Below are 15,000 nucleotides of genomic sequence, written 5' to 3'. Positions count from 1 at the left end.
AAGGCGTGTGCATGTACCCGCGCGCAACATCCTGCCCCAGTGCTTGAAAAAGGAGGAGAATGATCTACGAGCTCCAGTGTCTCCCTCTTCGTGACGCGAGTGGTCGCTGCTCGTTGAAATATCTATCCAAGCTGGGAAGAGGCGCGCCCGACTCGATCCCAACACACACACACACACACACACACACACACACACACACACACACACACACACACACACACAAACACACACACACACACACACACACACACACACACACACACACACACACACACACACACACACACACACACACACACACACACACACACACACACACACGGTGAGCCACGATGAACACCAGGCTGTCCTTACTCATGGTGTTTCTAAAGTCATTGTTGCCCGCGCCCGGAGCCTCCCTCAGCCCAGGCCTGGACCCACTCTGCCCCGCCCGTACTACCATCTCGGGGGATGATGAATGGGCGAACATTTTTTCCAGGCAAAATCTGATGCACGGCTGGGGCATGGTCTTGTACGTGCACCCCGATCCTGGCTTCAAGGGGGTTAGGCTCGTGGCGGCGGGCGATGGCTGGCAGCAGGACGCCTGGTTCACGCTGGACAACACTTGCTTCCCTCTGGACGCACGGTGGTGGAGGTTGTTGGTAGGTGTAGGGAGAAGGAGGAACGATGACAACAACAATGATGGCTTTCTTGACTTTCGTGTACGGACTGGTGATTGTTTTCTTGGGTGCCGCAGAACAGGCCACTTCCTTAATGCTGTGAATGTTACTGTTGTGGCTCACGGGCCCTCAAGGTGGAGATTATCGTACCCGCCGTGGCCATGCACTGCAGAAGGATACAAACAAGACAGATACTCATGGATAAACTGCACCTCCCACCCCACCACCACCACCACCACCACCACCACCACCACCCCTACAACCACCACCACCACCCCTACAACCACCACCACCACCACCACCACCACCACCACCGCCACCACCATCGCCATCATAGTCGTGCCGGTGACGATTGGTGTTGCTGTTGTTGTTGTTCTGCTAGTGGTGCTGACGAAGTGTTACTGGCAGCGAAGGGAAAATCCAGGTAAATTCTCTCTCTCTCTCTCTCTCTCTCTCTCTCTCTCTCTCTCTCTCTCTCTCTCTCTCTCTCTCTCTCTCTCTCTCTCTCTCTCTCTCTCTCATTTTCTTGCCTGCTGAACCCAAGTAGTGACCTGCTGTCCTGTTCATTACTACAACAAGGCTAACTAGGGGCCGGCTCGCTCTGCTGGTGATCTTCTTGTCTTCCTAACTCACTACAATGGATAGATCTGTAGATGGATGGCCTACTCTTTTTGTCTTCTTTTTCTTCTTTTCTTTCATCTTTTTTTTAATCTTTTTCTTTTTCTTCTTCTCTTTCTTCTTTAACTTTTCCTTTTTTCTACATTCTCCTTGTACTTCTCTTCTTTCCTCTTCTTTTTATCCTTTTTTTACTTCTTCTTCTTTTTCTTCTTCTTCTTCCTCTTCTTTTTCTCCTCATTCTTCTTCTTTCTCCTTTTTCTCTTTTTTTTCTTTTTCTTTCTTTCTCTCTCCTCCTCCTCCTCCTCCTCCCCAGACGTGCCCAACTCTCACGTCAACTATTTACAAAGGTCAAAAAGGAGATCAAACGGGTTTTCATGAGTGTTTTTTTTTCACACTCATAGCATAGAAGAAGGGTCACACTACCACCAGGGTCATTAAACAACCCCTGGAAATGCCCAAAACTCCTTCAAGAAGCGTGTCAAATGTGTGTGTGCTGCCGCGCCGACCCCCTGAAGCATTTACGGAGTTTAGGAATACATTGTAACAGATTAATTAACTGAACATGGCGTGCAGTTCTTTTATGTGAAGACGGAAGGGAGTTTAGGAATACATTGTAACAGATTAATTAACTGAACAGGGCGCGGAATTCTTTTATGTGAAGACGGAAGGGAGTTTAGGAATACATTGTAACAGATTAATTAACTGAACAGGGCGTGCAGTTCTTTTATGTGAAGACGGAAGGGAGTTTAGGAATACATTGCAACAGATTAATTAACTGAACATGGCGTGCAGTTCTTTTATGTGAAGACGGAAGGGAGTTTAGGAATACCTGCTGACGGTAAGGGACGGAAAGAGACTGACAACTGAGGCCCGAAACAGACAGACAAAATAAACATGGAACGCCAAATTAAGAGAAGAGAAAACCCCCCCAAAAAAAAACAGCAAACACGTCGACCAGACAAACAAACAAAAAGAATGCACATCTAAGTATTCCACTATAAACAACTTTTGGGAATATACGATTAAGGAGAAGGAGTAGGAGGAGGAGGATAAGGAGGAGTAGTAGGATGAGAAGGAGGAGGGACAATCTTAACTTCATATCACATACGCTCAGACCTCCATTATCTCCTCCAATACATCCTTTTTTTTTCTTTACCTCTCTCTCTCTCTCTCTCTCTCTCTCTCTCTCTCTCTCTCTCTCTCTCTCTCTCTCTCTCTCTCTCTCTCTCTCTCTCTCTCTCTCTCCCCCCCTTCGTGACGGTCGTCGTCGTCATCGTGGTAATGGTCACATTCTTCCCGCAGTGCCCCGCGTGCCGACGCGGCGTGGACTGGCCGCCTCCTGGCGCGTCGGTGGCGAGGAAGCGGTCAGCGACAGCCACGTGGAGCCGCCCACGGGCCCCACCGTGCTCCCGCGCGTGGCGCCGCGGCAGCAGGAGCACATCTTCGACGACGACGAGGAGCACATCTACGACGAGTTCCCCGACCCTCTAATCTGCCAGCAGATCCCCGAGCCTCCAATCTACGAGGAGATCCCCGGGCCTCCAATCTACGAGAATGTCTCCGAGCCTCCAATCTACGAGAATATCTCCGAGCATCCACCCAGCGACAAGGCCGAAAACTTAGACTCCGATGATGATGCTTACCTCACCGACCCAGCCACGAGGCCGAAAACTTAGACTCCGATGATGATGCTTACCTCACACCGAGGCGAGGCCCCCCGGGCACACCCTCAGGGCACCGACCCAGCCACGAGGCCGAAAACTTAGACTCCGATGATGATGCTTACCTCACACCGAGGCGAGCACCCATGGGCACACCCTCAGGAATTACAGAGGGCTGAGGTCGTGCGTGAGACCCTGCTCCCGACGCACGAGGCCACGGCCGCTGCTGCACCCAGGCCAGCACGCCACGCAGGGGTAAGCACTGCAGGATGAGGGCAACCAGGCGGCAGCACAGTGCCCTCCAGCCAAGCAGGGGGCAGCACCGTGCCCTCCAGACAAGCATGGGGCAGCACCGTGCCCTCCAGACAAGCAGGGGGCAGCACCGTGCCCTCCAGACAACCAGGGGGCAGCACCGTGCCCTCCAGACAAGCAGGGGGCAGCACCGTGCCCTCCAGACAAGCAGGGGGCAGCACCGTGCCCTCCAGACAACCAGGGGGCAGCACCGTGCCCTCCAGACAAGCAGGGGGCAGCACCGTGCCCTCCAGACAAGCAGGGGGCAGCACCGTGCCCTCCAGACAAGCAGGGGGCAGCACCGTGCCCTCCAGACAAGCAGGGGGCAGCACCGTGCCCTCCAGACAACCAGGGGGCAGCACCGTGCCCTGCAGACAAGCAGGGGGCAACACCGTGCCCTCCAGACAACCAGGGGGCAGCACCGTGCCCTCCAGACAAGCAGGGGGCAGCACCGTGCCATCCAGACAAGCAGAGGCAGCACCGGGCCCTCCAGACAAGCAGGGGGCAGCACCAAGCCCTCCAGACAACCAGGGGGCAGCACCGTGCCCTCCAGACAACCAGGGGGCAGCACCGTGCCACACACACACACACACACACACACACACACACACACACACACACACACACACAAGTACATTTTCCTGGACCGTAAATTTTTCAAACGGCTCCAATTACTAATTTATATTTTATTGTTTTGTTGTATATTCGTATGTTGTTTATGGCGCGGCGCGGAGGAGGAGGAGGAAGAGGAGGAGGAGGAGGAAGAGGAGGAAGAAGAGGAGAAGGAAGAGGAAGAAAAAGAGGAGGAGGATACGGGGAAGAGGAAGAGAAGGGGGAGGAGGAGGAAAGGAGTGAACATGGATTATATTTCTAAGCGAGTTTTGTTGTTTCAACAATTTCTTTTCTTATTTTAGTTTTTTACTTTACTTTTTCAGTTTTTTGCTTCATATTTCTGGTGCCAGTGTTCACTCTCAGCCTGCTGCGTGTTTTCCCTCCATGATCATTCCTGCCAAGTGTTCGTCTTAGTGGATTTTTTTCTTAATTCAGTCAGCTTTGTTTTTTTTTTAGTTTGAGTGCGATGATTTTCTTTTGGCTCACACCTGTCCTACGTGTGTCACTATGTTAAAACTTCACCACAGCATTGTTCGCCACACACTCCAGTGAGCCTGTTACACGTATCCTACAGATGTCACTATGTTAAAGTTTCATTATAAATAAATTTGCTATATACTCTAGCTTGTCTATTATTTGTTTATCCTACTATGTTAAAACTCCGCTATAAATAAGTTCGCTATACACTCTAGTTCAGCACTTCCCAACCTGGGGGAAATATCCCCCTGGGGGAAATTTTATGATTCTGGGGGGAATTTTAACATGAAGGAAATATAAATTGCTAGCAATTAGTCGGCGGAAACTATTGACTTTTTTTTAGAGCAGAGGAGTCAGTTCAAGGGCATAAAAAAAGGTAAAAAATGTAAAAAAAAAAGCCCGCTACTCACTGCTCCTAAAAAGAGTTAGAGGAGTGGCCGAAAGAGAGGTCAATTTCGGGAGGGAGGTGTCCTGATACCCTCCTCTTGAAAGAGTTCAAGTCGTAGGCAGAAGGAAATACAGAAGAAGGAAGATTGTTCCAGAGTTTACCAGTGTGAAGGAGTGAAGATGCTGGTTAACTCTTGCGTAAGGGATTTGGACAGTAAAGGGATGAGCTTGAGTAGAAAGTCGTGCGTGGCGAGGCCGCGGGAGGGGGGGAGGCGTGCAGTTAGCAAGTTCAGAAGAGCAGTTAGCATGAAAATATCGATAGAAGATAGAAAGAGAGGCAATATGGGGGCGGAATATATGAGGTAGAAGACTATCAGTAGGAGGAGGAGAGCTGATGAGACGAAGAGCCTTAGACTCCACTCTGCTTAGGAGAGCTGTGTGAGTGCCCCCCCCCCCCCCACACGTGAGATGCATACTCCATACAAGGGCGGACAAGGCCCCTGTATATGGATAGCAACTGTGCGGGGGGGAAGAACTGGCGGAGACGGTACAGAACTGACTGATTTGTGTTATTAAGTAAATATTGTGTTTGGCTACTATTTATTTATTATATTATTTGTGTTATTAAGTAAGTAAATTTCGTGTTTTGGCTACTTTTTTCCTCGTCCATATGAGCGGGGAAATCCGGGGGGTTGACGTTTATGAAGCGGGAACGACAAAAAAAGGGTTGCGAACCACTGCGAGTCTAGTTAGTCTGTTACATCTTTCCTACATATGTCACTAAGGTTAAAACTTCGCTATAATAATGTTCGCCATACTCTCTAGTTAGTAGTAGTAGTAGTAGTAGTAGTAGTAGTAGTAGTAGTAGTAGTAGTAGTAATGATAGTAGTAGTAGTAGTAGTAGTAGTAGTAGTAGTAGTAGTAGTAGTAGTAGTAGTAGTAGTAGTAGTAGTAGTAGTAGTAATAGTAGTTGTTGTTGTAGTAGTAATGATAGTAGTAGTAGTAGTAGTAGTAGTAATAGTAGTAGTTGTAGTAGTAGTAGTAATGATAGTAGTAATAGTAGTAATAGTAGTAGTAGTAGTAGTAGTAGTAGTAGTAGTAGTAGTAGTAGTAGTAGTAGTAGTAGTAGAAGTAGTAGTAGAAGGAGGAGGAGGCGGAGGTGTTTACTTAGCTATTTTTTATTTTTTTTACAGCAGAGGAGGAAGAGGAGGAGGAGAAGGAGGAGGAGGAGGAGGAGGAAGAACGAGACGAGTAAGATGAAGATAAAGGAAAGGAGTTTGTCATGAAGAACTTAAGGGAGGAGGCGAAGGAGGAGGAGGAGGAGGAGGAGGTGGAGGAGAAGGAATACATAGGAAGAACAGACACCAGAAGACCTATCGGTCTATGACGAGGGTGTCTGTTTACTGCCGCTACTACTAGTAATCTACGTGTGGTAGGACAGGACAGAAAAGATGAAGGCTCCTCCCCACCCACCTCTCCTTCCGGCAACGTGCCGGCAGGAAATAGTTAGAAGAGAGCACCATGTACCTTTAAGGAAGAAAGGGCCATGGAAATTTTACAGTAAAGAAAGAAATAAGAGGAAATTACTACCCTTAACTTACACTACTGGTAACCTAAGCTGTGGGGGAAAATGACTTCATTACATAAGAACATAAGAACATAGAAATACAGGGAGGCTGGAAGAGGCCGAGTGGCCCACACAGGGCAGCCCCAGAATCCCCCCTAATACTCACGATGGGTGAGGTGTAGTTTCAGGGGCACAGGTGGAGGCTTGATCCTCGTTTTACCGGCGGTACTATGCACGCACCAGTAACCTGTCACCTTACTGCACCCACACCTCACTCCACCTGTCATGCGGACATTAACTGTTGCTTTACTCTATTGTTAGCTTACGCTACTTGCAATCTAGGTTTTGGTGTAGAATAATATGGATTTAGATTGAGGTCTTGCTGCAATCTGTCTGAAACATGCGAAGAATGGTCAATATAATCTTATATCACTGCAGTACTTATCCAATGAAGACTTGAAGCTATTGATACTCTGTGCGCTAACTACTGACGGCGGGAGTCTATTCCAGTGATCGACGACTCTATTATTGAAATAACTTCTGCGCGCCAATGTGTTACATCGGTTTCCCTTTAACTTTATACCGTTGCTGCGTGTTCTTGTGTTGGTGTCTCTCTGAAATAGACTATCTGGGTCAATGTTTTCGAATCCTGACCTCACTATCAGGGTGTGGTTTCCTCCCGGCTAAGCCGGAAGCCACCTCACCTCGTTGCTGCATCTGTCTTAGCTCTTTCGAAATTTCCTCATCTAACACTCTGCCTAGCCTCGCCTTGCCCACACAATTTCGATGAAGGCCATCGTTAGCAAACAGGCTTCTGTCATGAATAAAATGATCCCATACGAGGAGGAGAAGGAGAAGGAGGAGGAGGAGGAGGAGGAGGAGGAAACATGGAAACATGGACTAGCAGGCAGGAGAAAGCCTTTTGGCTCATGACTAGGCTGCCTGCGTTCAGTGATTTAATCAATCCGTTTGCCATAGGAGTGGCTTGCAGGGAAGGATTAAAGCACTCTTGTATCTACTCTTGGGAATGTTCAGTTCACTCCCGTTGCAGCAAAGTGGCGATCAATGCGTTTCTTGAAGGAGTTGATGGTCTCTGCGCTAACCACTTCTGCAGGAAGGCTGTTCCAATGGCGAACAACTCTATTCGAGAAATAACTCCTGCCGATGTCGGTATTGCATCGCTTTGCTTGAATTGTTTTTCCGTTGTTTCTTGTTCTCAGGTTAGTTTGTAGCGTGAAGAGTTTGGAGGGACCAATGTTGCTGAGCTTGTTCAGGTACTTAAAGACTTGTATCATGTCTCCCCGCAGGCGTCTCTTTTCCAACGTGAAGAGGTTGAGTCGTTCGAGTCGCTCTTCATAGGGCTTCGTCCTCAGTGATGGTATCATCTTCGTGGCGCGGCGCTGTACTCTCAAGTAATTCAATGTCTTTCCTGTAATTAGGAGACCAAAATTGCACGGCGTATTCCAGGTGGGGCCTTACCAGCGAATTGTACAAGGATAACATAACTCCCGGCGTCTTGTATTCGAAGTTCCTCGATATGAACCCAAGCATTGTATTGGCTTTCTTACAGGCGGACTTGCAGTGTTTTATTTGTTTCAAGTCACTGCTGATGGTGACCCCGAGGTCTCTTTCCTCTTGCACAACATGTAGTGGTTCGCCACCCATGTGGTATGTGTGGTTGCTGTTTCTGGATCCGATATGCATTACTTAACATTTGGCAGTGTTGAAGGACATCTGCCATTTTTCTGACCACCGAGTGATCTGGTCCAGGTCTCTCTGGATAATTTTGCAGTCTGCCGTTGTGAGGGCCTTCCAACCCACCTTTGTGTCGTCGGCAAATTTTGAAAGATTGGATTTCAATCCTAGTTCTAGGTCGTTGATATATATGATGAAAAGTATGGGTCCCAGCACTGACCCCTGTGGCACTCCACTTGTGACCGGGAGCCACTCGGAGGCCTGTCCGTTGAGTACAACTCGTTGTTTTCTTCCAGTGAGCCAGTCCTTGATCCACGCTGTCAGATTGCCGCCTAATCCTGCCGACTTGAGTTTCTTGAGGAGTCTTTCGTGTGGCACTTTGTCAAAGGCTTTCTGAAAGTCTAGATATATAACATCGCTGGGGATATGATTATCCCAGTTTTCATAGATACTTTGGAAGAAGTCCAATAAATTGGTTAAGCATGAGCGCTTGTTCCTGAAACCGTGCTGAGCATCGGAAATGATGTTGTTGTCTTCAAGGAACCTAACGAGTTTGTCTCTGATGATCTTCTCGAGGATTTTTCCCGCCACTGAGGTCAGGCTGATTGGTCTGTAGTTTAGGGCCACACTTTTGTCTCCCTTTTTGTAGATCGGAGTTACATTCGCTTGTTTCTAGTCTTTTGGGACTTTGTTTTGTTGTAGTGACAGATTGTAGATGGTGGTGAGTGGCTTCAGGATTTGCTGCTTGAGTTCCTTGAGCAGCCTGGGTGACAAGTCGTCGGGTCCAGTGGACTTGTTTGTCTCGAGTTTGTCTAGGTACTTCTTCACATCCCGTTCTTCGATTGTGCCAATTTCTAGGGGAGTGATTCCCATCGGTGGGGTAGGGCTCTCGGGTACGGACTGGGTATTCTCGACCGTGAACACGGACGCGAAGTTTCTGTTTAGGATTTCGACCATTTGTTTACTGTCCTGTGTTAGTACGTCACTTTCATCTTTTAAGGGACCGATATTGCTTTTTGTCTTCTTTTTGGTTCTTATATACGTGAAGAACTTTTTCGGGTTGGACTTGGCTTCGCGTGCAATTTGCTTTTCATAGTCGCGTTTACGCTGGCGAATGAGTGTTCTGCAAGCTCTGAGGCTTTGATGGTATTGCTCGCGTGCCTCGTCAGTGCCGTTTTCTTTGAGCGAGTTGTATTTTCTCTTCTTTAAATTAATCGCCCGTCGAACCTGGGTAGTCATCCATGGTGGGCTTGTGGCATTATTTGTTCTCCTTGTCTTCATGGGAACAGTTGTTCTCTCTACCTCCAGGAGTTTGTTCTTGAAGCCATTCCACGCTCCGTCCACAGGAGTGTATGTCATGGGTTCCCAAGTTGTCTGGGTTAGCAGCTCACGAGCGAAATTAAAATTGGAGGAGGAGGAGGAGGAGGAGGAGGAGGAGGAGGAGGAGGAGGAGGAGGAGGAGGAGGAGGAGGAGGAGGAGGAGGAGGAGGAGGAGGAGGAGGAGGAGGAGGAGGAGGAGGAGAAGGAGGAGGAGGAGAAGGAGGAGGAGTAGGAGGAGGAGGAGGAGGAGGAGAAGGAAGAGGAGGAAGAGGAGGAGGAGGAGGAGGAGGAGGAGGCCAATATTCGCGACAAAGAATAAGACAAAGTATGACAGCTCTGATACGCTTAAGAGCTCTCTCTCCCTCGACCATTCCCCTTGAGACGAAAATATTGCTGGAGGGAAAAATTCGAGACGAGGCACAGTGACTCCCATTACGACTAACTTCTAACGCCCCAGAAAATATTAACAGGGTTTGCATGAGTGGTTTTCCCGCTGAAGGTGCAGAAATCAGGTAAACTATCCCTAGGATCACCATCCGTCCATGAAAGCCCGGACTACATTGCGAGAGGCGTTTCAGACAGGCGTACTGGGGCCAGGATGCATTTAGGGATACGGGCCAAGGTCAGCAAAGAGTCACTTTACATCCTTTATTTCTATTTCCGTACACCCGCCACATCCTTTTCGTCTAGTGAGGACACGGATGCGGGTGCTGGTGCATCTCTAAAGTCAGTATTGTCAGACGCCTCCACCCTTCTCATCAACTGTTTCCACTGACCAAAAAGGAGATCAGTGGAGTTCTAATGAGTGTTTTTTTAGGTTCATGGCATAGAAGAAGGATCAAACTACTGGACGGGTCATAAATTACCCTTGGAAATCCGCCGAACTCCTACGAAAGGCTACTCAAACATGTGTGCCAGGACGCCAAGATGTTTTAGACTTAGAGTACGACCCCGAGCTGAAGTATCTGTCAGCCTTACTCGGCGGTGACCGGAGAGTATATAGAGTATAGGTGGGCGTGAACACCTCCATGTAAAAGGTACACATGACATGTTTCAACCGGAGTAAAAATGGTCGTAGGAAAATTAAAGGAAGCGACTGCTGATATTTGGTGACAATAAGGGCGAGAGTCGTCTGCTCTGAGTGTGTGTGCGTGTGTGTTTGTGGTACAGGAAAAGGAAACAGATTAAAGAACAAAGAGAAAGAAGGAAAAAAAATGGAAGAAAAGATAAAGTACGTTCCAGTAAATGATGTTTCCAAGAAGCGCGCTGAACAAAAAAGGCTATTCCCATTATAAAAAAAGCAACGTGATTTAGACTCCCCTCTTTTATTTGTTTGTTTGTGTTTTAATCGGAGGAAAATGACAAAGTGCCGGAAGGTGATATGTACGTAGATTAAGTATGGTATTAAGTATTTATAAGTTATGCATTAATGTTAAGTTTTCTTTGTAAGCGCCCAGACAAAACTATGTAGTAACAAGGAATCCAAATCCCTTTATAGAAGTTTTGATACCTTTATACTTTTGTATGTTTATATACTAGGATTGTATACCATATGTAAGTTTCAGCTACATATAGCTCCTAGAGGATTCTACACACACACACAAGAGGATACAAGGCGCTGAGATTCAGGTGTAATGTAGCTTACTCAATAAATACTGTGTGCCTCCACGCCTATCCATCCCCCTCAAGACGGACACCACGGACACGTCGACGAGGATGGGATATAACCAGTTGCCACATATTACAGGTACGTTGTAGTGCTGTCAAGAGTAATGAAGTGCTGGTAGACGACAAACACAACAAAGGGAGATTGTGTTAGTTTAAAAATGAACGTGACTTCCTCCTCATGTCTTCCCCAGGGTCGATTCTCGGAAACTTTGGGTGAAATTAACATAGAGCATTAAATATTGGATCAAATGAACGTAGAGGGTTAAATGAAGGTGTTGAAACTCTCCTTCTTGAGCTCGATTTTAGGAAATATTTGATTATATGGACGTAGACGCTCACTTACTGCATCAAATGAACGTTAGGGCCACAAGAACGTGGTCTTGTGTTTGATTCCAGGAAACACTGGGTTATACGAACTTAGAGATAGGGCTCCAGGCTTTGTGTGTGTGTGTGTGTGTGTGTGTGTGTGTGTGTGTGTGTGTGTGTGTGTGTGTGTGTGTGTGTGTGTGTGTGTGTGTGTGTTCAGGGAATGGAGACGGATTAGAGCACAAAAAGAAAGAAAAATAAAAAAACAGAAGGAAAAAATAAATGACCATTGTATTATTTAGAAAAAATCGCAAAAAAATCCCCAACCAAAGTGAACTTCATTTAGATTTTCGACTCCCCCCTCGGGATTATTAATTACTCAGTATACCACGGAGAGAAGATTACATAGGGCTGAGTGAAGGGGGTTGTCGTAATCTCCTGCCCGTGCAGATATGAAGAAGCGAATAATTATTGTACTTCCCTCTTTTCTTCGTGCTGAGTCACAGAAAATGGAAGGAAGTAAAGGAAAGAATATACCCGAGAAATTGCTGAGGACAGTGGCTCACAACCTTCTTTGTCGCGTTCCCTTCCCCAGTCACTCCTTCACCTGTGGACCCTTTTTTTTACAGCAAAGGAGACAGTTCAAGGGCATAAAAAAAAGGAAACAATAATGAAGAAAAAAAAGCCCGCTACTCACTGTTCCTAAAAAGAGTTAACCCCTTGACTGCGGATTTCCTACAGTCAGACCTCACCAAGCTACAGGAATGGAACAACAGGTGGCAGCTACAATTCAATGAAGAAAAATGTAAAGTCCTGCACCATGGGAGAGGATATCCAGCACACCAATACCACATGGGAAACACTCCACTATCCACCACAGAGGCAGAGAAAGACCTGGGACTATATGTTACCAGGCTACCACTGAAAGACAAATCCGTGCCAATCGCAGCAGATGGGTTAAGAGGAACGAAACAGGTTAATCAGGGAATATCGCGGGCCACTCACGACCATCCCAGGGGCCAAATTTGTGACGTGGGCCGTGAGTTTGACACCCTGGCACCCTTAGCTAGTGCAGGACATTCTAGCACTTAAGTATTCAGTTTTAAGGATTGTGTACAGTACTATGATTATCGTCACCCTCATAAAATAATTGCCTAAGTCATTTTTCACAGATTTCCAGGTTAATGTCTACATCAAATTTTCATCATGTGACGCCCATTTTTTTAGCGCAGTGTTTTATTGTTGTTTCTTTTTTTACTTTTTTAGCGCTGTGTTTTTCTGTCTTTTCTTTTTTTTCTTTTTTAGCGCGGTGTTTTTCTGTCTTTTCTTTTTTTTTCTTTTTTAGCGCGGTGTTTTTTTGTTTTCTTTTTTTTCTTTTTTAGCGCGGTGTTTTTCTCTTTTTTTTTTAGCGCGGTGTTTTTCTGTCTTTTCTTTTTTTTTCTTTTTTAGCGCGGTGTTTTTCTGTCTTTTTTTTTTAGCGCGGTGTTTTTCTATCTTTTCTTTTTTTTTTCTTTTTTAGCGCGGTGTTTTTCTGTCTTTTTTTTCTTTTTTAGCGCGGTGTTTTTCTCTTTTTTTTCTTTTTTAGCGCGGTGTTTTTGTCTTTTTTTTCTTTTTTAGCGCGGTGTTTTTCTCTTTTTTTTTTTTCTTTTTTAGCGCGGTGTTTTTGTGTATTTTTTTTTTATCGCGGTGTTTTTTTCTTTTTTCTTTTTAGCGCAGTGTTTTTCTGTCTTTTCTTCTTTTTAGCGCAGTGTTTTGTCTTTTTTCTTTTAGCGGTGTTTTTCGCTTTTTTTCTATTTTGGCGCGGTGCTTTTGTCTTTTCTTTTTTTCTTTTTTAGCGCGGTGTTTTTCTGTCTTTTTTATTTCTTTTTTAGCGCGGTGTTTTTCTGTCTTTTTTATTTCTTTTTTAGCGCGGTGTTTTTCTGTCTTTTTTATTTCTTTTTTAGCGCGGTGTTTTTGTCTTTTTTTCTTTTTTAGCGCGGTGTTTTTGTCTTTTTTTCTTTTTTAGCGCGGTGTTTTTCTGTCTTTTTTTTTTAGCGCGGTGTTTTTGTCTTTTTTTCTTTTTTAGCGCGGTGTTTTTGTCTTTTTTTCTTTTTTAGCGCGGTGTTTTTGTCTTTTTTTATTTTTTAGCGCGGTGTTTTTCTGTCTTTTTTTAGCGCGGTGTTTTTCTCTTTTTCTTTTTAGCGCAGTGTTTTCTGTCTTTTTTTTTCTTTTTAGCGCGGTGTTTTCTGTCTTTTTTTCTTTTTAGCGCGGTGTTTTCTGTCTTTTTTTCTTTTTTAGCGCGGTGTTTTTGTCTTTTTTTCTTTTTTAGCGCGGTGTTTTTGTCTTTTTTTCTTTTTTAGCGCGGTGTTTTTCTGTCTTTTTTTTTCTTTTTTAGCGCGGTGTTTTTGTCTTTTTTTCTTTTTTAGCGCGGTGTTTTTCTGTCTTTTTTTTCTTTTTTAGCGCGGTGTTTTTCTGTCTTTTTTTTTGCGCGGTGTTTTTCTGTCTTTTTTTCTTTTTTAGCGCGGTGTTTTTCTGTCTTTTTTTATTTTTTAGCGCGGTGTTTTTGTCTTTTTTTATTTTTTATCGCGGTGTTTTTCTGTCTTTTTTTTTTAGCGTGGTGTTTTTGTCTTTTTTTCTTTTTTAGCGCGGTGTTTTTTTCTTTTTTTCTTTTTTTGCGCGGTGTTTTTCTGTCTTTTTTTTTTCTTTTTTAGCGCGGTGGTTTTGTCTTTTTTTAAGCGCACTGTTTTTCTGTCTTTTTTTCTTTTTTAGCGCGGTGTTTTTGTCTTTTTTTCTTTTTTAGCGCGGTGTTTTTCTGTTTTTTTTTTTCTTTTTTAGCGCGGTGTTTTTGTCTTCTCTTTTTTTTTCTTTTTTAGCGCGGTGTTTTTGTCTTCTCTTTTTTTTTCTTTTTTAGCGCGGTGTTTTTCTGTCTTTTTTTTCTTTTTAGCGCGGTGTTTTTGTCTTTTTTTCTTTTTTAGCGCGGTGTTTTTCTGTTTTTTTTTTCTTTTTTAGCGCGGTGTTTTTCTCTTTTTTTTCTTTTTTAGCGCGGTGTTTTTGTCTTTTTTTCTTTTTTAGCGCGGTGTTTTTGTCTTTTTTTCTTTTTTAGCGCGGTGTTTTTGTCTTTTTTTTCTTTTTTAGCGCGGTGTTTTTGTCTTTTTTTATTTTTTAGCGCGGTGTTTTTTTGTTTTTTTTCTTTTTTTTTCTCTTTTTTCTTTTTTAGCGCGGTGTTTTTGTCTTTTTTTCTTTTTTAGCGCGGTGTTTTTGTCTTTTTTTCTTTTTTAGCGCGGTGTTTTTCTGTCTTTTTTTTTTAGCGCGGTGTTTTTGTCTTTTTTCCTTATTTAGAGCGGTGTTTTTCTGTCTTTTTTTTCTTTTAGCGCAGTTTTTTTTTTTCTTTTAGCGCGGTGTTTTGTCTTTTTTCTTTTTTTAGCGCGGTGTTTTTGTATTTTTTTTGTTTTTTAGCGCTGTGTTTTTGTCTTTTTTTTTTTTTTTAGCGCGGTGTTTTTCTGTCTTTTTTCTTTTTTAGCGCGGTGTTTTTCTGTCTTTTTTTCTTTTTTAGCGCGGTGTTTTTCTGTCTTTTTTTTTCTTTTTTAGCGCGGTGTTTTTCTGTCTTTTTTTCTATTTTAGCGCGGTGTTTTTCTGTCTTTTTTTTTTAGCGCGGTGTTTTTCTGTCTTTTTTTTTAGCGCGGTGTTTTTGTCTTTTTTTTCTTTTTTAGCGCGGTGTTTTTCTCTTTTTTTTTAGCGCGGTTTTGTCTTTTTCTAATTT

At 44.6% G+C, this 15,000-nt stretch overlaps 2 protein-coding genes across 2 annotated transcripts in view; one reads left to right on the top strand and one right to left on the bottom strand.

Annotated features, from left to right (window-relative positions):
- LOC126999380 (uncharacterized) overlaps nucleotides 1-2,953 on the top strand; it is a 3,201-nt gene extending 248 nt beyond the window's left edge. Inside the window, exons 1-2 of the mRNA XM_050861971.1 lie at nucleotides 1-1,083; nucleotides 2,580-2,953. The exon at nucleotides 1-1,083 is cut by the window's left edge and continues 248 nt beyond it. Coding sequence (XP_050717928.1) covers nucleotides 333-1,083; nucleotides 2,580-2,953 — 1,125 coding nt within the window. The 5' untranslated portion in view covers nucleotides 1-332. The remainder of the gene's footprint in view (nucleotides 1,084-2,579) is intronic.
- LOC126999335 (uncharacterized) overlaps nucleotides 2,775-15,000 on the bottom strand; it is a 52,107-nt gene continuing 39,881 nt past the window's right edge. Inside the window, exons 3-4 of the mRNA XM_050861864.1 lie at nucleotides 2,974-3,894; nucleotides 2,775-2,920 (exon numbers count right to left, since the gene is read on the bottom strand). Of these exons, the coding sequence (XP_050717821.1) occupies nucleotides 3,097-3,894 (798 nt within the window). The 3' untranslated portion in view covers nucleotides 2,775-2,920; nucleotides 2,974-3,096. The remainder of the gene's footprint in view (nucleotides 2,921-2,973; nucleotides 3,895-15,000) is intronic.

Source organism: Eriocheir sinensis, chromosome 1 (genome assembly GCF_024679095.1).
Source record: "Eriocheir sinensis breed Jianghai 21 chromosome 1, ASM2467909v1, whole genome shotgun sequence".
Classification (NCBI taxonomy): Eukaryota; Metazoa; Arthropoda; class Malacostraca; order Decapoda; family Varunidae; genus Eriocheir; species Eriocheir sinensis.
The sequence above is the reverse complement of the archived record's forward strand: the minus strand, read 5'-3'. Positions and strand labels throughout refer to the sequence as shown.